This window comes from Centroberyx gerrardi, chromosome 13, assembly GCF_048128805.1.
Source record: "Centroberyx gerrardi isolate f3 chromosome 13, fCenGer3.hap1.cur.20231027, whole genome shotgun sequence".
Taxonomy (NCBI): domain Eukaryota; kingdom Metazoa; phylum Chordata; class Actinopteri; order Beryciformes; family Berycidae; genus Centroberyx; species Centroberyx gerrardi.
The window spans coordinates 23292610-23314428 of NC_136009.1; the positions used below are offsets into that span (position 1 = coordinate 23292610).

At 41.2% G+C, this 21819-nt stretch overlaps 3 protein-coding genes across 6 annotated transcripts; 1 reads left to right on the top strand and 2 right to left on the bottom strand.

Moving 5' to 3' along the window:
* Positions 1-1284: 1284 nt before the first annotated feature.
* LOC139930990 (serine/threonine-protein kinase MAK-like) lies at positions 1285-12499 on the top strand. 3 transcript variants are annotated; one of them, XM_071924350.2, is made up of 14 exons: positions 1285-1394; positions 2973-3027; positions 4488-4609; positions 5344-5426; positions 5711-5843; positions 6755-6926; positions 7203-7370; positions 8197-8505; positions 8878-9068; positions 9152-9285; positions 9954-10061; positions 11565-11684; positions 12064-12159; positions 12273-12499. In XM_071924350.2, exons 1-14 carry the CDS (start codon positions 1294-1296, stop codon positions 12422-12424), a joined length of 1944 nt encoding a protein of 647 aa, XP_071780451.2. In that variant the 5' UTR covers positions 1285-1293; the 3' UTR covers positions 12425-12499. The 3 variants fall into 3 exon arrangements, with proteins under 3 accessions (XP_071780451.2, XP_071780453.2, XP_071780452.2); XM_071924352.2 differs by lacking the exons at positions 1285-1394; positions 2973-3027; positions 5344-5426 and having other exon boundaries at positions 4530-4609; XM_071924351.2 differs by lacking the exons at positions 1285-1394; positions 2973-3027; positions 4488-4609; positions 5344-5426 and adding an exon at positions 5028-5247.
* Positions 12500-12874: 375 nt separating this feature from the next.
* LOC139930992 (transmembrane protein 14C-like) lies at positions 12875-15990 on the bottom strand. 2 transcript variants are annotated; one of them, XM_078287745.1, is made up of 5 exons: positions 15876-15990; positions 15428-15523; positions 13496-13597; positions 13313-13400; positions 12875-13158 (listed from the first exon to the last, which is right to left on the bottom strand). In XM_078287745.1, the coding sequence occupies exons 1-5, from the start codon at positions 15988-15990 to the stop codon at positions 13101-13103; spliced, it is 459 nt and encodes a 152-aa protein (XP_078143871.1). In that variant the 3' UTR covers positions 12875-13100. The 2 variants fall into 2 exon arrangements, with proteins under 2 accessions (XP_078143871.1, XP_071780456.1); XM_071924355.2 differs by lacking the exon at positions 15876-15990 and adding an exon at positions 15690-15727.
* Positions 15991-16121: 131 nt separating this feature from the next.
* pak1ip1 (PAK1 interacting protein 1) lies at positions 16122-21810 on the bottom strand. The gene is made up of 10 exons (XM_071924353.2): positions 21498-21810; positions 20954-21116; positions 20232-20352; positions 20045-20119; positions 19899-19951; positions 19645-19790; positions 18109-18206; positions 17630-17729; positions 17074-17203; positions 16122-16260 (listed from the first exon to the last, which is right to left on the bottom strand). The coding sequence occupies exons 1-10, from the start codon at positions 21573-21575 to the stop codon at positions 16151-16153; spliced, it is 1074 nt and encodes a 357-aa protein (XP_071780454.1). The 5' UTR covers positions 21576-21810; the 3' UTR covers positions 16122-16150.
* Positions 21811-21819: the final 9 nt, after the last annotated feature.

Below are 21819 nucleotides of genomic sequence, written 5' to 3' on the forward strand. Positions count from 1 at the left end.
TAAGCACTGTCATGGTCAGTTTCCACTGGAGCCAACCATCGGAAAAATGTGTGTGTTCATAATGTGAGGTGCTTTGGAACGAAAGCATCTCCCAAATGATATATAGGCTTTTTGCAGTATTTTCAGAAATAGGCAACAGTATGCCCACTCATGCCTCTCAAGACCCTTGGCACACTATACTGTTAGTGTCAGACAGGGGGAAGTAAAGCTCTGGTCTGTCTGTTTCATGATCAAAGAAAGAGTGTTGGAATTAGGGTTAGACTGATATTTCGGTTTGCAGATATTTTGGGTCAATATCAGATATCGGCCAGTCAGTGTCATCCACTACCAATACGATGGAGTCTCTAAAGCCTGTAATGAGATTTTATTTTCTTTCCGCATTTTTTAAATTATGAATCTAAATTGCATTAATCTCCAATTTAAGGCCTTATGTATTCCAATTTCCCCTACCACTGAATAGGTGGGGTGGAGAGTTTTAGTGTCCCATAGGTTAAAGGCTGTTTTAGAGGCTTTTCCACCCTGACAAGAACACAATTAATCGGTATCAACCTTCAAAAACCCTTATCAGTTGAACCTTAGTTGGTGTTTTATGGTGCGTTCATGACACGTGGGAACTGAGAAGTTTCCAACCTGAGGAGAGGACAGTGTTGGACTGTGACACTTCTCAAAGCTCTCGTTCAGGTTCTGACGATGACACTGCCCTATCCTTGTTCCTCCTTCTTGGAAACATTCCAGTTAACACTTGTCATGAATCTAATTCTAGTCTGCAGTACGTCCCAACGTGGTTCCATTTTCAAACTCAGTGAACTTAATAAGGTAAAGCCTCCTCTCCTGGCTTCCCCCGCGAGCCCGTTTCCCAAGCGGATGTCAACTTAATCCACTTCCCCTCACAGGGGATCGCCCCTCCTTTGTCTGCCGTGAAGGATTAGACTAGGATAGGTGAGACACACTGGGATATTCTTCAGCAAGGGAAACAGGCAGGATCGAAGCAGCTGTAGTTTTCCACTCTCCCTTGCCAGGTAGATATCCACCCTTCATCACCAAGGCACCATCTGCAGAGAGACAGGTAAAGGTGGCAGCTCATGTTTCATTTCAGCGTTTCTGTGTTTCTAGAGGAGATGGTCGTGAGGTAGCAGCAGCAGCAGGATTGAGCAGTGTGAAGGGCCGTTCAGTTGTTGATCTGTAGAGGGAGGTGATGTTGCTTCTGTGCTCATGATGACTGACTGTTGGACTGTGTGGGACTGTCAAGGCTCCTCGCTGAAGGAGAGGCAGGGCTTGGTGCCTCTGTGGAAGATGAACCGCTACACCACGCTGAAACAGCTGGGTGACGGCACCTATGGCAGCGTGCTCATGGGCAAGAGCAACGAGTCTGGGGAGCTGGTGGCCATCAAGAGGTGAGTGTGGGCTGAGTTTCCAGAGTCTGGTAGATGAAGACATGCCAGGGTCGTACTGTATTGTGGCTGCTGTGTACTAGTCTTGTTTTGTCTTGAAGCCTTAAGCTGATTAAACCCTGAGTGACTGTGCAAAGTGCTTTGAGATGCTAGACCCAAACATCCATTACGTCCTTGCACAGACTTGCAGAGTGAGAGTAGATTTTGAGTGTAAAATTGTGCTACTTTAAGACAAATGTTTGGCCTTTATTTGCATCAGTTGTGAATTAGCAATTTATCAGTGAAAACAAGCTGTTGAGATGATCAGATTTGGGATCTCACGTGGAAGACTACAGATGCAGGTGACTTTTTTCCTTTTCCTTTGTTCCTACAGAAAATGTCCTGCTAGTCTAGTCAAACATGCCAGTTGCCTGTCAGCCATCTTTCTGTCTGTTAACTTTCTTGCTGAACATTTTCTACTTTTCCCATTATTTGTGTCCAGTCATATCTTCTTCATTCCCAAAGACTTTATTTTAAGGATCAGCTGCCTAAGAGTCGGTCTGTCTTAGGCTAGAGTTAATAATGAATGTCACACAAAGGCTCCGCCAGGCACTGTTTGTAAATGTAAGGTTATAGTGCAAGGTGATACTAGTGACGACAGTGAAAGGAGTGAAAGTACACCGCGTAGTGTTGCCCCTGGAGTGTGGGAAAGGCATTATGAAAGTCTCCAATACTGAAAAGGAATGACAGAAGAACAGGTTACACAATTGGTGTAAAATATAGATAGATAGATGGGAATCTTTACCGTGATAATGGGTACGACGGTGATGCAACAGGTTTTTGGCGCAGCCCAAAGTAAAGAATGTCCTCAAGAGTATTATAGCTTTTCTGCAATGGTTCCCAACACGTGTAGAGACTGAAAGGTTCTCTTCAAAGTAGTGTAGATACATAAGAATAACAAGAAAAAGAGAAAGATAACTAACTAGATCCCTGTTTGCCACAAAAGTTGTCATAGCAATCAGTAAAGCAGGGTTAGATATACGTTGAAGCTGCACTAGGCAAGGTTTTTAGGTAAACATACTCCCATGTTATCAGCTAAATCACAAATTGGGGCTGCAATAGAGAAGAGCGTCCCAGCCCCCTCGAACTGAGACCCTGAAGATTTGCCCAAATTAAATTCTTCTGTCGGGTGTGTACACTTTTCCACACACAGGAAGCGACGAATCGCAGCATAAGAGCGAAATACAAAACTTTCTCCAGCGGGCAATGCTCAGTCCAGAGAAAACTGGATGCAGCAACGATGGCTGAACCTGCTGCCAAAGTATTTTTTTCACTGTCTCTACCCCCATCAGCCACTGGGAAGAAGAAATTTAGGTGAAAGGAGTGTGTAGTTTACTGATGTTGCGTTACATGATTTCTGGGTAATGAAGTCCTTCAAACTTTCAAAAATTGTGTGTTCGAAGTTGCCTAGCGCAGCTTTATTATTGGCACACATTAACAGGCTCAAATAATTAGCGGATTACTCAGTACAGACAATATATTACTGTATTAAAATGTTGATCGTAAAAGGTTAACGGCATACAAATCTGTTTTTTTCTGTAGGATGAAGAGGAAGTTTTATTCTTGGGATGAGTGCATGAATCTGAGAGAGGTGAAGGTAAGAATCATTACTGTGAACATTAAACCGCCAAGTAATTCCAACAGATGACGACCACAGCTTGAGTCACACTATATATGCCAATAACTTCAGCTCATATTTGGCACCTTACTCACTGGCATCATGTATTTTAAACCACAAATCTTTCAGCCAGGAAAATTCAGCTCTTATCATTGCAGCATTTGTCTGGGTTAAGGAGTTTTGGGTACAGTAAAGCTATTGATAATTGGGGAAGAAACTGATATAATATATTTGCCAATAATGATTTAATTTTGTGGTATAATTGATAATCAGATCGTCTCTCTGGACCACATTCTTGCAATTCTGAAGCATACTGATATTCAAGGATTTTGTTTTCTTTCTTCTCAGGTCTAGTGTAGAGTAAATGCAGAAAATCTTAAAAATAATCATTAGCCATTGTGCCAAAATGTCACAGCCAGAGAACACAGGGCAAACAAGCACCAGAGGGGAGTTTGTCAGACAAACGTGGAGCTAGTGAGGGGAAGAAGCGATGGATAGTGGAGGGCGTCGGTGCTCCAGGGTCCAGTGGGATGGAGTTCGAAGGTGTTTCAGGTGGAGGGCAGAGGGAGTGTGTCCGGGGTAGAGAGGCATCCAGTCAGTCCACTCCATCTGTCAGAAGAGAGAAAACTATGTGCTCTGGGGACGAGCTGAAGCCACACTGACCTGCCTCTGTGGTTGAGGCTGCCTCTCTTAAAGGAGCTGGGAATTGACATTAGGTGTGATGGATGACAAGCTCCAGCTGTAGGCAGTTGTCTCCCTGATTGACTTCTCCCTGTGTATTTTGGCTTTTCGGTGCTGCAAGCAGTGAATGCCAGCAGGTCATGGGTTGAGAAAGCAAAGGTTCCTGGTTCAAGTCCCTGCCAGGACCTTGTTTTCCCACAGCGGATATAGTATTATTGGTTGGGCCCACTCCATCCTGTTGTAGTAGTTTAAATTCTGTGTTGTGTTTTGTGTGTCACAAAGTTGCCCAAGCCTGGCTTTTGTTTGCCATTCAGCCATTTATTGTCTCACAGATGCCACAGTCACTGGTGGCAACCTGAGAATAAACAAGGCAGATATCGTTTTCAAAATGTTCTCTTGTCATTTTGAATTCTGTTGCATTTCATGATGGATTACAAACTTGATCCGTTGTATAAGTGAATGAGCAAGTTTTAAATTAACACACAGATTCTATACATGAAATAGAATTAAAAATGGATACGGTCAGTGACATATTTATATGAAAGATACATATTTATTATTTTGGACGGTAAAAATATTCTTGGCAGTTAATTGTTTTTAGTTTACCAGCCCTTGGCAAGTGATCCAGAAAGTTAATTTCAGACCCGTGTCCAGGTAATAGCAGTGATAGCACATGTTACACTTGCTCAGGTGATGAGCTGATGCTTAATAACTCTACTGTTTGTCTCCCCTACATACTTTGATCGTCTTGTTATCAGTCGCTGAAGAAGCTGAGCCATGCCAATGTGGTGAAACTGAAGGAAGTCATCAGAGAAAATGACTACCTCTACTTTGTCTTTGAGTATATGAAAGAAAACCTCTATCAGCTCATGAAGGAAAGGTAAGAACACATCAGGCACTAATGTTAAATGAGCATGAATTCACAGTTGGTTAAGCATGAGTTAATGTTTTATTTCAGCATTTTACCAGTTAGACGTTCAGATAAGACATTTTCCCGGATTTAATTCTGCAGTTTTCTTCATTACTGTTCTCGTTTGTGAACGTGAGAATTATTTGGGTCAGCTTGAGTCACCATGTGTCGGTCTTCGTTTCACAGAAGCAAGTTGTTCCCTGAGTCACTCGTCAGAAACATGACATTTCAGATATTACAGGGACTGTCCTTTATTCATAAGCATGGTAGGTGACTTATGCAAGGCCTTTCAGTGCAGATAGAAGAGAAACTGAGTCTGTCTTTGCCCCTTAATGAAATACTGCGTTATCAGGCTGTCAGCATTATCTAGGTATAAACGGTTAATAAACACAACTAAACTGGAAGGGTACATGAGCGCTGGATGGTTGGTAAGACGTAAGACATCGCAGGATTTTCCTCGCTGTAACAAAAATGACTCACTTTCTCTTGCCCCTCACTGAGAAGAGGAGGTGTGAGTGCTACCAAAGCCGTCCAAAATTGCTTCTCATGGAGATATCAATAGTGTTTTTAGTGCTTTCAGGCGTTGGTGTCACTCCCACTTCGACAAGGTGTGTTTTTTTTCTATACTGTTTTCCTTTATCCTCTCTTTCTTTCTTTCTTTCTCTCTTTCCTTCTTTTGTCTTTTACCACCTTGCCTCTGCCAGGGAGGAAAAGATGTTTTCTGAAAACGAAATAAGGAACATTCTGTTCCAAGTATTGTCTGGCTTAGCATTTGTGCATAAGCACGGTAAGAGACTCTTCCCCTCTTTCTCGTTTCCTTCCTATCGCCTTAAGGCTTGGCTTGAGTGTGCTTTGGTAGGTTAAAGCATGTTTTTTTTTTTATTAATGAGATGTTTTAACTCTGTGTTTGAGATTAAACTTAAAAAAGTGATATACACCAATGGAGAGAAATAGTAGTAGTAGTAGTGATAGTTTTAACAGGCAACAATGATTTTATTTCTGAGGAGAATGCAAATATAGACAAATGTCAGCAGCAGTACAGGTTTATTTGACCTGTTCATTTTTTCTCAGGTTATTTCCATCGTGATATGAAACCAGAGAACTTGCTCTGCATGGGACCAGAGCTGGTTAAGATCGCTGATTTTGGACTAGCCAGAGAAATCCGCTCCCAGCCGCCTTACACTGACTATGTGTCCACAAGATGGTAAGACTGTTTTACAGGGTGCGGTTGTATCTGTCACACTGATGTCTGCCCCTCTCCTTGTGATGTGTTGTTTACGGTTTAACCAGTGTGGTCTGGGCTGAAGTGAACTTTTGACTTACAGTAATGTCAGCCAGCGTCTGCTTTGAGCAGAGGCATAAACTCTTAGATCAAATTGATCCTGACAAGGAGAAGGTAAATCCCTTCAGGAGACGGAGAGGAAGGCAAACCGATTAGACGGTGGAGAAACATTGGGATTACAAAGGCTCCATAGGCCAGTATCCTATCTATACTATATTTACACTCATTTGACACTCATATTCAAAGCTGGCCTTTCTGTTGACAGTATAATATGTCATATAGTCTGATCTGGGATGGACCACCTGTGTGGTGTGACTCAAAAACAAAAATTTAATTCATGAAATCAATCAAAAAATATCAAAATGGTTTCTCTATTTATAATCAACCTATTAGGTCTATTGTAAGCTAATTATTTCCTCAATAGTTTGGTAATGCTCATGAGGGACGTTTATTCTACATAAGATAAGACAAGATGAAACTTTAATGATGCCAGTGGGGAAATTGAGGCATTGGAGCAACAAATAGTTATAGAATACAGCAGGAGAAATAGAATATAAACATAAAAATAGAATATAAACAAGAATATAGCGAATTGGGGTTAGACAAACTTGCAAATGCAAAATTGGCTTAATAAACTGGGTTTATCAGCCCAAATACAGTACTGTTGATTGGCCAGTAGCAGAGCAATAACCAAACTTTTTTTGTCTACAGGCTAGTTAATACCTGCTACTGTCACTATTTTACCAATCAATTCGTTTTTTCGAAAAGAATATGGCCACCATTTCTCAAAGTTGGAAATTTGCAGCTTCCTGTACCTGTCCTGTGTCGGCCAGGTACCGCGCCCCTGAGGTTCTGCTCAAGTCCAACTCCTACAGCTCGCCCATCGACATCTGGGCGGTGGGCTGCATCATGGCCGAGCTCTACACACTCAGACCGCTGTTCCCTGGAAATAGTGAGGTGGACGAGATCTTCAAGATCTGTCAAGTGCTGGGAACACTGAAGAAGGTTAGTGATCAGAACAGGTGGAACATCTCGTGGTTCTGCTGTCATGGTGGACGCAACCAAAGTCAACTCATCATTTACATACAGTATATACATGGTAACAAAAAAACATAATTTCTGTTGTTGGAGAAATGTGATGCATGAACTTTCATTGTGTATTTGACGCAGTAGAAAAACTGAAGAGTTTGAAGTCATTGAAGTCAATTTTGTAGACACACACAAGCATGCACACACATACACACACACAGATGATTCACTGGTTGTTTTCTCACACATCAGCCGGACTGGCCTGAGGGCTACAACCTGGCTGCCTCGATGAACTTCCGCTTCCCCAAGTGCGTCCCCACCAGCCTGAGATCCCTGATCCCCAACGCTAGCAATGAAGCGATTACTCTGATGAAAGACATGCTGCAGTGGGACCCCGACAAAAGGCCAACGGCTGTTCAGGTACACTTGAACCTGTTAGGTTTAAACCTACATTGGTTGGGCGTAAATACAAAAGTGTAAACAACAAGAGGGAACAAGAAACAGTGACGACAAAGATGAGAGAAGAGAAAGCGGGCTAACATCGAGGCGACAGTGTTTGCAAAGTAACGTGAGCCATTTGGTGGATGCTTTTATCGAAAGCGCCTTTGAGTACCATGAGTGCATCTATTTTTAGCATGGGTGGCCCAAGTGGGAATCAATCACCTTAGCCTGGCACCGTTAATACCATGCTTTGCACGTTGAGCTGTACTGAGCCATTGCACACCCATCGACCTATACAAGATATGAGACGCACATCCTAATGAATTTTTTTTTTGTTAGCAGGTGCTGGAGTGTAGTAGCTTACAAGGAATTATGAAAAGGAGAACACCACACACTGCTGCCAGAGCTCCCACATATTTATTCAACTATTTTGCAGTGTTTCAGCATTTAGCACTGAGAGCAGTGTGCAGCGGTCTCCTTTTTCATGATTCCTATACAAGATAATGTATATCATACGTGATACTCTGTGTCCCGTAAACCTTCTCAACTATATCAGATGGGCTCTCCCATAACCTCGCTTTTGGTCATTTGGTTGTTTTCTGCACATTACACTATTCATTTAATGTGTCTAAATGTGTTTATTTAATGTGTCTTTTATGTTTTCTGTAAGTTTTGTCTGTTGTCAGTATGTGCTGTGTTTTATCCCTTGCTGCAAGTTTCCCATGAAGAAATCAAACTCTCTAACTTGTGAAATATGTAGTTGATGATATGTTTTTCTTTGGTTTGTATCGTTTGTATTTTCCAGGCTCTGCGGTATCCGTACTTCCACGTCGGCCAGGCGCTCGGTCCTCCTCCGAAGTACCTGGAGCAGCATAAGGCCCAGGCTAAGGCGGCAGAGTCGGCTGCAGAACCGAAGCCCCTGTCCCTCTGTAAGGCAGACCTAGAGTCCTCCGAGCCCGGTGAGAACCAAGCCGAGCCCCAGACCAGATCTCAGCACCAGCCCCTCCAGCAGATCCCCGTTCCCCAGGAGAACATGGAGCAAAGCACTGTGGGTCCGGACACGCTGACGCCGGAGCAGGCTGAACCGCTCAGCCTGGTTACGAACAGGCAGCCGGTGAGCTGGCAGGCTGTAGTCGTCTCTTGTCTTTCAGTTTGGGTTTCTGAGCCTCAAAATGGTAATGTGACCTTATCGGGCCTCATTTACAGTACTGTAGTTTTCCTACCTTGATTCCATTGCGTGTTAATTTCAAAGAATACCATAAAAAACTGTTTAAAATAATATGTATTACATTCATGCACAGGATAATGTTAGAAATTAATTTTAGCATTTGACATTAGTTTTTTATGAATCCAAAGTTTCCCGTGGATTCGATTGTAAGCACAAAATTTGTATCGAAAGGCCCATTATTTAAGAAGGATGAGAGCAGCTAAATATGAATTCACTTGCAAGGATGAAAAAGTGATCTCTCCACTCCTCCTATGACAGAGAGCAGCTCCTTCAGGATCAGAGAACAGCATAACTGGAGTGAGGAGCGGACGCAGGCGATGGGGCCAGACGTCCATCAAAGCCGCCGACAGCTGGGACGACTTTGACGACGCCGACGCTGGAGTTTCCATCTCCAAAAAACCCGCCATCAGCTCTCTGAAGGAGAGGACACACGACGCGTCCAGCTGTCGGTGAGAGCGCTTCCCTTCATTTAAAGAAGGCATGTTTTTGTCACAGTTTTGCTAAAATATAATGATGCCTTTTTATTGTTTAGCTTTGCAGAGTCAAAGTCCTACAGTAAACACAGTACAGTAACCAAGCCGCCAAGCAACAGTGGGCTGAACAGAGCCGACTCCACCACCTTGTCCGCCAAGCAGCACTACCTCCGCCAGTCCAGATACCTGCCTGGTAAGACCGTGTGATCCAGCTGCAGACCCTCCTTGAACACGACTGAACCACTTAACAACTTTAGGGTGAAACCTTTTTTACACCTGACAAAAAACTTAATAAAAGACCATTGTCAGCATCAGCATTTGAGCTCCTGTTCTTCCTCAAGCAGTGTTAAGTTTACTTAACGATATGTGACTTTACTTCAGTTGTACAGTGAAGCAAAGTGATAAAAAAATACAGGGAGAAGAGAAACAAATTACAAATTTGTACAAGATAAAAAAAAAAAACAAGGGACTATTAAAACATCTCCCCTTAATCCAAATGAAAGAAAAACAAATACATTTAAAAAAAAATTAAGATGACACAACTGAATTTGACTGAAGAATTAAATGAAAACCGAACACAATATGGTGGAAAAGATGCATAAAATGACAAGGGAAATCAAAAAATGACAGATAATATACTTTTGGTTCTTGCTACATATTGTGCTGGAGCACATTGAAACCCAGTCCATGGCTGTTTTATCATACAAACAACTTGATAACTCCAGTGACATACCCACTGTCCACATAGGTACTAAGTCTCAATAGCATGTGACATGGTTCCATCAGATCTGGTGTACTGTTAAAGTGTTGTGTGGGCTCAGGCACAGTGTTATTGTTCTGAGCTGTAAGTCTTTTTTTCAGGAGTAAATCCAAAAAGCAACTCATCTATAGGAAGCCAGGCAGGCAGAAACCTGTGGGGCAGCTCCTGCTCAACCAGAGGACAGGGGTCCGAGTATCCACTTCATAAAGGTAAGAAGTACTCTAAGGATAAATCATATTCATGTAAGAGTTGTGTATAATTCCCATACCTGCTCTGAGTACCAAGTAGGTGGGGTTCACTGCATAAGAACAATTTACAGTGTCAGATAAGGAAAGTAGTAGTGTCTGAACCAGTGTGAAAAATTAACTGGGCTGGTAAACTAAAAAATACTATTCTTCTACTAACAATTATCAATATCTATCAGTTATCAATATACATTTTTGTCACCCTGCCTGTCTTCAATGCTATTTCATGTGCAGAATCAGGTACTGTGTGTTCATTTAAAACAAGGTCATTCACCTACACAGTGGATCAAGCTTGTGATTCATCATGCAACATTATTCAAAATCACAAGACAGCATTTTGAAGCATGTGGCAAGTGACTCTTATTGATTTGTCTGCCAAAATGTTTTAATTTTACTGGCATTTGGTGCTTGGCGGGTGTTAGTTTTGGACCCTGGTCTGAAGTTTCTGGTTGTATTGTCCTGATGATGTAAACCCCACCCATCTGGTTCTCCAAGCAATTTAAAACAAATGCTTGTAATCATTTGGAAAGACTATTTCATCCAGGTCTTATAGTAAAATCTAGTTATGTGAGATGTTACAGGCATTCAAGTGAGTAGTTTTACAAAGTTGGGTTAGGGTTAGGGTCCATTTTGCCTTAACTTGCATTATCACCCAACCCCTATCACAGTGTAATGACCTCTAACGACTAGATTACTTAATTACTACTAGATTACAAACTGCAGGGAAAGCTAATACAGTTTTGTAACTACAGCAGCTAATTACAACATTACACAGATAAGGCGAGGTCAACGTAACATGCCTCCTGCTTCTCATTCTTCTTCTCCTGCCCTTTTCATGGTAGTTGACCGGAACAGCGTATCTGAAATGAGCTCAAGCGTCACATTGTAGTGAAATGAGGAAACCTGTATTATTCATGATAAGTTGCCCATCACACAAAAAGCACATATTGCTTCCCCTGTATCCCTTATTCATGAGATCAGGGGAGTATTAAGCAGCCAGGGAAAGATCAAATGTCCATCCAAGACTGAGGCTGGAGATCAGGCTCCAGATCACTTTCTTTATCTGAAAGATTCATTTTGGACTTGGAAACAGATTCATCCGCACTGCTATCAACCCCGCCTTCTTTCCAGTGAAACTTACCTAACCCTAACGGCTGCAAAGTACACACTTCGCAGCTCCTGTCTTCTCATTGTGTGTGCTAGCTATATTCCTCCTCCACTCATTCTTCTTCTCCTTTCCTGTCTTGTGATGTTGGTGCAGACATTAGTCCTCCCAAACTAACAGATAAGCAGCCTCTAAAAGAAAAGACCCTCGAGGATCTTGAACTATCCAAAGGTATCTTGTAAATTTACGTGCAAAGGCAAGAGATGTAGTTTATAGGATTAGAGGTATTTGTTACTGATTACAGTTTTAAGCAGGTAATCAGTAGTCTGTGATGGATTACATTTTGAGTGTGTTATTTACAGACGTCTTCATGAGCAACACCTTCAACCCAACCAAGACGTACATGTCACCCTTCCAGAAGAACGCGACAGGAGCGCCTGGACAGAGGATCACACTGGCACCGATAGGAGGAACCTCTGCCAGTGAGTCCGACCAGGCCGCTCTTTATTTCCCCTGTAGTAGACAGTGTATATATACAGTATATATATATTAAAAAAAACTCTGTATTTCAGACTGCTGCAGTTATGGTACCAGTCAACCATGGGTCAGATAGTAATGGCACATAATTCTTCGGGTTTGTTTTAATCTGTTTGGAGTTGCCTGTTACTACCACCAACGATTAATGTAATAATGTAATCTTATGTGAACGAGGACATGAACAGGTCGTCCAGTTGAAGGACTTTTTTTGGAAGCACTGTTTGACCCTGATCTGGTTAAACCTGTTCATGTCGATGTCCTGTCTTCCAACCTTTGCCTCTGTGATTCTTACCTAGTTTCTTTTTGTGTGTCTCTTCTCCTCAGTTGATCTTTCAGCTGCTGCTGATCTGAGAATTGATTCTAAAATCAAACCGTCCAAAAGCAAGTCCTCTTCAAATAAACTGTCTTCCTCAAATACAGGTAAAAAAAAAAAAAAACTGCACTATGAGTGTAATAAATGTAGTTTTATATCAGTTTCTACAGTACTACCTTACAATGAGGCATTGTCCAAACACACTGTCTCTTTCCCCCAGAGTACGAAGGGTGGAGGAGCAAATCGTTGAAACCTCAGATCCCAGGCTCCAGCAGCAGCGCCGTGGGGAAGAACACCCTGTCCAGGAACCCGCACATCCAGCCGGTGCACGGACGAGTCGACTGGACCGCCAAATATGGAGGCCATCGGTAGCGAAGCCCGATGTGTTTAACCAGTGACTCACGGGAGAAATTCCCACTGCACTCTTTGCCAGGAGACGCACTCCAATGAACGGCTTCATGCTGCCAACACACAGTGTGCAGCAGCGTCTCCTGCTAGTGTTTACCATTGTGTCAACTGTTGTCCAGTGTTGTACAAGAGTCCCACGACTTCAATCTTCAGTATTTTCGTGTTGTTGTTTTTTTAAATAACTGACTAGTGATTGAAATATAATAATTATTTTATTATTGAAGACAGTGAAATAGTTATCATCCAGACGTATTTCTGTCTGAGAATAATTTGACAGCAGCATTATACAGTATAAATATATACTTTTTTTTTTTATAAAGGTACCAAAAGTATAATAGGCACTGTTGTCAGCTTTGTCCATTGACTTACAATGGGGCAAGGACAATCTTAGTCCTTGGATGCTTTTGGGAAGAACTAAAAACCTTCATAACAAGGCAAAATGTCAAGTTACTGTGAACTTCAGTATTTTTATATTGCATTTATTGTTTTTTTTACATGAAGCTACAATGTAATAGAAAACCATATTGAGGGAATGTTTGTGAACAGACAGCACTTGGATTGCAGATTATATTTTTTCATAATGATGTCGCTCTGGTGTAATTATATACAGATGCACAAAAAATACCCATGTTACACATTTTCAAGAGTCATGTGGTCTCTTTAGCATTCCAATGACGATCTTCCCCACCATCAGTCCGCTGGAAAGAGATAAGAACGGTTTATTACAGGCAGGAAAAGGGCTGAAAAGGAAATGTACTGATGTCTATTTCAGTACTTAAGTTTTTCAAGAACAGGAACCTCAACCTCAACCGACAGTCAGAGAAGGTAAAACTGTAATCACGGTGTATTTACCTTGCTAAAGCCATTAGACCGGCTGGCATGAACTTCCAGGAGTTGAGAAATCTCATTCCCATCACAACAGCCAGTGTTCCTGAGGTTCCTGCATTTCTCAGCAAAGGGAAACAGTTGTTGCAGAGTGTTTGCAAAAAAAAGCTGCAGTTAGACTGTCGAGTTTAACGAACTGAACTTGCTCACCTAGTGACAGCCAGACATTCTTGGGATTTTGAGATGCCAGATAAGCGCCGATTCCAGCCAGAAGTCCAAACAGGAGGCCTGCGACCAGAGAGGTGACGCTCCCTGTGGAGGAAACACAGTCACACTGACACTTAACAAAGTCACAAACAGCCCAAATCAGCAGGCTTTCTCTATGGAAGTACAGACTTGAGTTAGGCCAAAATAGGTCTTTATCCAGTATCAGATATCAGCTGGTCATGTCATGGAGGTTCCTTCCTGAACACAGCTACATAAAAAACAGTCTATGAAACCTGCAATAATTTGATTTTCTTTTGCACATTATATTCATTTAAAGGAAAATTCCACCCTCAGATACATACTTACACTGCTATATATCAGCAATCTGTAATTTTCAATGTATTGAGTTATTTTGTGATGAAGTGTTATGATTTTTTGGTGTATCCACTGTCCCTCATCCTGCTTCGCCTACTTCTACTTCAGTTAGTGGTTTCCTACATTTCCCAGAATGACTTTCAACAGCCCCCAGAGAAGATCTGTGAGCTGACTGGATTCATTCAGCTGATGGTTTTATGTGTAGGTGGATAGTAATAGTGATATCATAGTAAGTGCAAGAGACTGAGCTTTCACAGTTGAGGAAAAGCAAGAGACTAGAGTTGTCCCTTAGCTCAAAACACAACATTGTGGCTGCATTGCATTCTGGTTTATTGAGTCTACCCTCAGTGGAGAAATTGGTCTCTCTGCCTCTTCTACGATGATTTTGCCACTTCTCTACGGGAAAAATACACCACCAAACAACAAAATGGACATAGAAATGCAAGTACATAGTCAATAGCTGTTTTTAAACAGTATTAAAGTATGTAGGGTTGGAGTTTTCCTTTAATTGTGCAAAAATGCTTTTGTAAATTAATTCTTCATTCAGAGTTTACCTACCACAGAACAGGTTGGATGGGTCACCTTGCCAAAAAAAGAGCTGCTAACTCTAAGAGATTTCATCAGTCTGGGTTTCAACTGAGAGTTTTAGTGTCCCATAATGGTCTAAATACTATTTCTGAGGCTTTTCCACACTGACAAAATTCTATTGGCAGCCTCAGTACAAAAATATCGGTAGCTGCAAAACCCCATATCGGTCAAACCCACGTACATGTTATTGTCTTCCATAGTTTGTGTCACTCCTACCTGCTTTTTTTATTATTATTATTTTTATTGCTTTATAAACAAAGGAATAATATACAAACATTCAGGTAAACAATAGCAGCACATATCAAATTTAAGGACACAAATGTATATGAGGAACATAGAGGGAAAATTTAAAAGACAATTACATCAAAATAAAAACAGGAGTACACATACACACAAATATAACATATTTAGTCAGAGGTTTCAGGGAAAAAAGCTCCATAATGTTTCAATAGCTTATTACTTTTTTTGTTGTTTAATAAACTGAGTGATTTAAGTAGAGAATTCAGTTCTAGGAGAAAAGGTGAGATCTTAGGTAGTGATTTAGAAAACTTTTGTTTGTGAATAAAAAACTTTGCATATAGGATAATGAAATTAATCAGATATTCAAGAGCGCCATCATCTGGATTATTATAGTAACAGATAATATCCCTAAGATTAAAAGAGTAGACAGCTTCAAAAAAGTGAGATCTGTCCAAAATTTTCGGGATATTTCACAATCAAAAAATAGGTGAGAAACTGTTTCTATATTATGTTTGCAGAAGGTACAAAAAATATCAATGTCTGTAAACTTAGCAATAAGACAATATATCTTATGTAAAATTTTGAAATGTACTTCCTTAGCCTTGTTTGAATTACAGTACTTATAAGGTCCAGTTTATGTTCTCAATTTGAGACCTCCAGAAAAACTTGCCTCTAGGAAGTTTTATTCTTTCTTTGAAAAGTTTGGCGAATATGCTTGTTGTTACCTCCTACCTGCTTTCACATAGCCCATGATCCCTCCTGATGACACCAGAGCAGCATAGCTGAGCCCAATCCAGTCTGTAGTCATGATGATCAGCCTGGCAGAAACTGTCCAGGAAGTTATGGATAATACTTTTACAACTCTGCATCAACTTATCAGCAGCTTACAGACTCATGTCAGGCTTTAAACACGGCGACAGGTAAACTAGTCACACATTTCCTCATTAAAACATCACAGGAAAGCTTCCTAAATATAATTTTAACATAATTATACCTGTATTTTTCCCAACACGAGTTGAAGTTTGCACCAGCTTTGCAGCAAAACACTTCCAAACGTTTATTTAAACACTTCACTTCCGGGTTCATATAACCAAATTTCAAAATAAAATACGCTCACAATTTTCCTTGGATTTAATTCCAAAAGGACCTTGATAATTTTACGAAATGTAATGAAAATTACCTGAATTCACTGATACTACAGAAAGAAAGAGACAGTCATATCTGATCCCAGGGAGAGCAAATACATTCTCCAAAAAAAAAAACACATTCAGTACTTTGTACAAACTGTGCTTCATCACCTCCTGGTGGTGAGCATAAGCAAATGCATTATAGACCAAATAGTCCAGATATAAAAGATTTTATGTCTGGCAAATGCATAATAGACCAAATAAATAAGACCAAACCCAGATATAAAATGGCTCTTCAATATAAAACATTTTTATTGTGTTTGTTGTTTCACTTCCCACCACCCTTTTTCTTCTTTTTAGTTTTACTCTCATCTTCCATAACGACTTCCTCTGTTGCAATTCTGACTCTCTTCAACTTTGAAAGCTCCTGGGCGAGTTCTGTGGACAGACACAAAACAGACGGAGCGTGTTACACAGACACACTGCTACAGGTCACACACTGTTACACTGCTACATCTATCTAGGGAAAGATAACCGAGCATGCACACCCTGCTTCACATTCATACAGTATCACACTTTCACACTGGGAGCTGCCCAGTACAACCAGTCCTCTACTGGTGACCACTGCAGAGGCTTAATGCCACTTTCAAGTCATGTCAGATTTACCGTAAATACAAGCTGCTGATTGGGAAAAACTAGTGAGCCTCCTAGTGATATTTACAAGTAGGACATGTGGGAATTTCCACTATCTCCTACTTGGTATCACAAATTGCAGAAGTGTGTCAACAGGCACTGCAGTGAATCCACTGATTGTCCAGCAGTCCAAGGTAATGAGATTCAACATTATCAGTTATATTCACACAAATACAATCAACTCTACTTATGAAAAAGCAAGCAATATCTGCTGCAGTTCGTTTACGGTTGATTTTAAATTCATAAATTTAATTTATTTTGGTGTTGGGCTTTCGAAGTGCCTTGCTCAAGGGCAGCTGGGCAGTAGTTGTTGAGGAAGGGGAGAGCGTCATTCACACACACACTTTTCTAACCTCTAGGCTTCCCCTGCCCCATAAGCACAAACTTATGATCTTACTTGGAGGAAGCTATAAGAACATTCATTCCCCTCTCACCATACAAACAGAATATCACCATGGAAACCCAATTCAGGCCAACCAAAACAGTACAAATGCGTCAGCGTCTCTTTCATATCATAATGACAAAGTGAAACCAGTCTGACTTTCTGCAGCACTCCACCTTGAGACGTCGTCGCCTGAGCGGCCGGAGCCTCAGGAGTCTCCTGTGTTGACGAAGGCTTCCACACAGCCAGGCACGTCAGTCTGGCCGTTGTGTTCACTTCCCCCAGCAGGGTGGGAGACTCCAGCTCCTGTGTGACAGCAGGGACACAGCTAGATTATAAACAAGCGCCCCCCTAGGCCCTGGGAAGCCCTGCCTGAGGAAGTAAGGTTGGTAACAACAGTGGCATCTTGTGAACCACTTCTTAAAACACTTTTTTTTCTACAGACAGGCTTTTACACAACTTGTCTTTATGCGTTTTTATTCTTGCAATGGCAATTTTTATTCTGTCTCCCTGTTTTTTTAATGAATGTCTGGCAATTTTATTGTTTACCTCATTCGATTTTATTCAGCTATCATTGCCTGTAAATTCTGCTTTGCAATGTTCCTTACAAATAATGTTTATTATCAGATGTGACTACCACACTGAAAAAAAACATGATTTTAAAACCTAGTCTGAGGGTATGAAAACGACTTCTATTCAAATGTTCAAAATGAACAGCAGGAAGAGACTTGCCTCTTTCAGATGGAGTTTCCACATTTTGATGAATCCGTCGTTTGAAGCCGTCACCAGCACACAGTAGTCCTCCATACTGAAGCTGTCGATTGCTTTCACCCTGAAATCACAAAAAGACAGCAGTTTTGTATATATATTTTGGCATCTGTACTGATTTTAAGGAATCAAATCATGGTATCAGTAAGTTTCACAATGTTGAATGTGTACACTGAGAATTCCGGTTTTCTTCTCGTTAATTTGTATGGTTGTTCAATTCCATTTCGAAATGCAGATGACGTGTACAAATAAAAAATCATTCTGTTACATAAAGAAATGTGGTTTCATTCAACAAAGAGAGGTATTGGAAAAAAAAAATGTTGTTTCTGGTATTGAACTGCTATTGATACCGAACCAGCTTTGGAACTGAAAAGTTTCCAACAATACGCAGCGTTCACACCGATTGATGAGTTTCAAACACAAGCACACTGTGGATCATGTACCTGGTTTCATGTGCCTGGAACTCACAGAGCCACTTCTCTGTTCCCACGTCACACAGCCGCACCGTCTCATCGTCTCCCGCGACGGCCAGGACGGAGTTCTGAAAAGCAAGTAGGATCACAACACATTTAAACTTAAAAGGTGCTGCGTGTAGCATTTTTAAACATCCATATATCATTGTCAAATTTGTTGTGATACCTTGATATTATTACCATAATCAAACGAGACCATGGTGGAGAGGATCGGCAGCCTCTAGTAGTACCTAATGTTTCTCAAACTTAAAGGATAATACCAATGTTTTGTTTTCTTGTTTTTTTTAAAGTTTGTGCCAATTGTCTAGGTCTAGGGCTGCAACTAACGATTATTTTCATTGTCGATTAATCTGTCGATTATTTTCTCGATTAATTGATTAGTTGTTTGGTCTATAAAATGTCAGAAAATGGTGAAAAATGTCGATCAGTGTTTCCCAAAGCCCAAGATGACGTCCTCAAATGTCTTGTTTTGTCCACAACCCAAAGATATTCAGTTTACTGTCATAGAGGAGTAAAGAAACCAGAAAATATTCACATTTAAGAAGCTGGAATCAACCTTCTTAAACCTTCTTAAAAAATTACTCAAACCGATTAATCGATTATCAAAATAGTTGGCGATTAATTTAATAGTTGACAACTAATTGATTAATCAATTAATCGTTGCAGCTCTATCTAGGTCCCTTTGTTTTTCTGCACATTTTGCTGCCATTCATTCTTGTACAGAATGAAAAAACAACTTCCATAGACTTGAAAATTGCCTGAGCTAGATGATCCATTACAGCAAACACATTTCGTCAAGGTTTCTCTTTTTTACCGGTATTTCATTGTGTTTTCACATCAGAGCTGCATTACGCTCCGCTCTGTTTCCTGTCAATCACCTGACACCCACAGGAAGAAGACTCCGCCAGGAAATAATCTCTCAAAAACAAGTCGCCTTACAAACTTTAAACACATCCATGTGATCATATTTAGGATGTCTTTGTTAGCTGGGACAGCAGTTAATTTCAAGCTAGATGTTTAAAAAAATATATAATTACATACAGCATGCATTGTGAATCAGGGGAAATGTAAACTAAACGTAGACCGTAGTAAATGGGCTATAACTCCAAATGACATTTGTATTCTACTAGGATGTTATTCCTTGCTCCGTTTCCACTGGACAAATGGCGCTCTCTTCCTGTTTTTCTCTGTAAAGTAATCTCCCGTTGTGCCATAAAACAATCCACCAGATTTCATGCCAAATCTGAATCTGGTGGCACACAGCCAACAGAGGCTGCCAGTCTTCTCGCCGATGGTCTCGTTCCTTACCAGTAATTATACCAATGTAATGTGGTGATGAATCATTGATGTTAAAATGAGATTGTGATAGCGTTTACCACATTAAGACAATTTAAATGATGTTATTGTATTTGGCACACTCTAGCCATCTAGCACCTCAGCTACAACAAACCACAGAAGTAGGTGTGAGTACAGTTTGAGCCGGTCTGACTGAACAGCAGAACTCACAGTTAGAAACTTAATGGATGAAATCCTCTTGGGGTTTGTGACCGTTCCGATCAGAGAGGCCGTCTCCAGGTTGTAGACGTCCAGCTTGTCATTGACCACCACCACATACTTATCCCCATCTGGGGACCATCTGACAATGTGCGCGTCTGATAAAAGTGAGGAGAAAAAAGTGAATGTCTTTTCAAACATACAAGTATCTCTGAAAAATAAAAGATAATCCATCCCTAAATTTCACGATTCAAGAGACAACTTACTCTGTTTTATGTTCTTGATGAAAGCTGATCGTCCGTCGATTAGATTCCATGTTCTAAAAGGATAAAACATGCAAGAATCATTCTTGACACCTTGTTTAATGAATTAATTGTCCAAATTCACTTTCCCATAGAACCGTGGATTCTACCTGAGAGTCTTGTCTGTCCCAACTGAAAGTGCAAGTTTCCCAGAGGGATGGACAGACAGCGATGTGACATGGCCTCTGGGGAAATTAAAAGATTAAGCGTGTTACTTTGGCTTGATAACAGTCATGACAAAAACAATCATACACAAAACCCTGCCATGCCTTTTGCAGGTCTTGTGTTTGTGCTTACTTGTGAGCTCTGATGGATTTCAGGCACTCCCACTTCTTCGTGCTCCACACACATATGAGTCCATCCTCTCCTCCACTCAGTAAATGAGAAGCGCCATAAAACTCAAGACAGGAGATGGTGCCTGTGCAACACAAAGACGTCTGTGTCAGCTGTAAAGACTACAAGTTACTGTCCTTGACTTTTTATAGCTTGACAAATAGTGAAAAGCAACTGAGGTCAATTCTCTGATGACATTTGATGTGTCTTGTTGTAGCGGCCCAGAGAATGGCCAACGTCTGTAAAGTCGGCAATGTGCCTAAACATGTCTGCAGATGTCTGCTTAAATGAAATTCAACCTATCTGTTATTTTATGACTGTGTGTAAACATCTCCATCTTGTTTCCCTTCTTCTCTCACATTATTTCCTACCACTTTTCTTCATCCAATCACATCCTTGATTAAGCAGCTATACGAGCTAACTGATAGTGCCTCATGCCTTTGCAGTGTGGAATGGCTGGTGGGGACTGAATTACGTGAAACCATGCTACAGATATTTTTAGACTTCTTTAGGAAGCCGCAGTGGGAATTGAACCAGAAACGCAGGCAGTGTTAAAACCACTGATCAGTATAGGACCTCAGCTATTTGTCTCCCTCAACGCAGTTAGTCATGGATCCCTCCTTGATGTCAAACGAGGCTGGAAATACACAGTCCATTTAAATTGAGACTTTCCAGCCTGTTCTTACCATCATGATGCAGCAAAGCCCCATGTTCAACCCTCTTCTTCATGTCATACAGCTGGATGGTCTCATCTTTGCTTCCTGTGACAACAAATCTCTCGCTGGCTGCCACAGCTGATATGGATGCAGTGTGGGCGTGATGTGTGAAGTCCGCCTTGGCTGTCCACTCCTGCAGGAAACATTAAAGGATGGGGAGATCCTTAGATCAGGAATGGGCCGTGTAGCAACATGGGATTTGGGTTTGTGACTGCCAGTTTGAGCCAAATTACACCAAATTAATCAAATGGTTTGGCCTTGTGTGACACTCCCCTGATCTGCAACTATCAGGCCAGCTCACCACACTAAATCCTTAGACCATGAAATTACACAGAGACAAAAGATAGACAGCTGTGGTCTTGTGGGAACAAACACCAAACCCAGTGACAGCTCAGCTCAGTGTAGTTTTTACCTCAATCCCAGTGGGTTATTGGTTTAGATACAGTGTAAAACAGTACAACAAGACAATGACATTTACACACAACCATAAAATAGCAGAAAGTTGCCCACTTACTGCTTCATCAGTGCACAGTCGATAACCAAAGGCGATCTGCTCGTAGCTCCCAGCAATGAGCTCCACCACAGGGCCCATGCTGCCACTTGTAGCTGCTGAGGGCTAAACGCTAGCTAGTTAGCTTTCTTCAGGCTTCAGCTGTTTCTGTTTGAAAACTAAGCTTGATTTGAACAACAGTCGAAACTACAATGCAAGACAGAAATAACTGCAAAACAACGAAACGTTAAACGACGCAAACAGTGTGATAAACCAACTTTAACATCACATCTGACATTGTTTTTGGAACACACACATCCCACAACGTGAGCTGGAGTCGCGCCTG

What these genes read in the sequence shown, in the direction of transcription:
- LOC139930992 (XM_078287745.1), bottom strand. Translation starts at nt 15,990, where the DNA reads ATGAAGCACAGTTTGTACAAAGTACTGAATGTGTTTTTTTTTTTGGAG. An exon ending in TGTAGTATCAGTGAATTCAG is followed by an intron (nt 15,524 to 15,875) that starts GTAATTTTCATT and finishes CTTCCTGGACAG; the next exon opens with TTTCTGCCAGGCTGATCATC. An exon ending in CATGGGCTATGTGAAAGCAG is followed by an intron (nt 13,598 to 15,427) that starts GTAGGAGGTAAC and finishes TTTCCTCCACAG; the next exon opens with GGAGCGTCACCTCTCTGGTC.
- pak1ip1 (XM_071924353.2), bottom strand. Translation starts at nt 21,575, where the DNA reads ATGGGCCCTGTGGTGGAGCTCATTGCTGGGAGCTACGAGCAGATCGCC. An exon ending in AAATCCATCAGAGCTCACAA is followed by an intron (nt 20,120 to 20,231) that starts GTAAGCACAAAC and finishes TAATTTCCCCAG; the next exon opens with AGGCCATGTCACATCGCTGT. An exon ending in GGAAACTCCATCTGAAAGAG is followed by an intron (nt 17,204 to 17,629) that starts GCAAGTCTCTTC and finishes GCTGTCACACAG; the next exon opens with GAGCTGGAGTCTCCCACCCT.
- LOC139930990 (XM_071924350.2), top strand. Translation starts at nt 1,294, where the DNA reads ATGAACCGCTACACCACGCTGAAACAGCTGGGTGACGGCACCTATGGC. An exon ending in TGAATCTGAGAGAGGTGAAG is followed by an intron (nt 3,028 to 4,487) that starts GTAAGAATCATT and finishes TCTTGTTATCAG; the next exon opens with TCGCTGAAGAAGCTGAGCCA. An exon ending in CACGACGCGTCCAGCTGTCG is followed by an intron (nt 9,069 to 9,151) that starts GTGAGAGCGCTT and finishes TTTATTGTTTAG; the next exon opens with CTTTGCAGAGTCAAAGTCCT.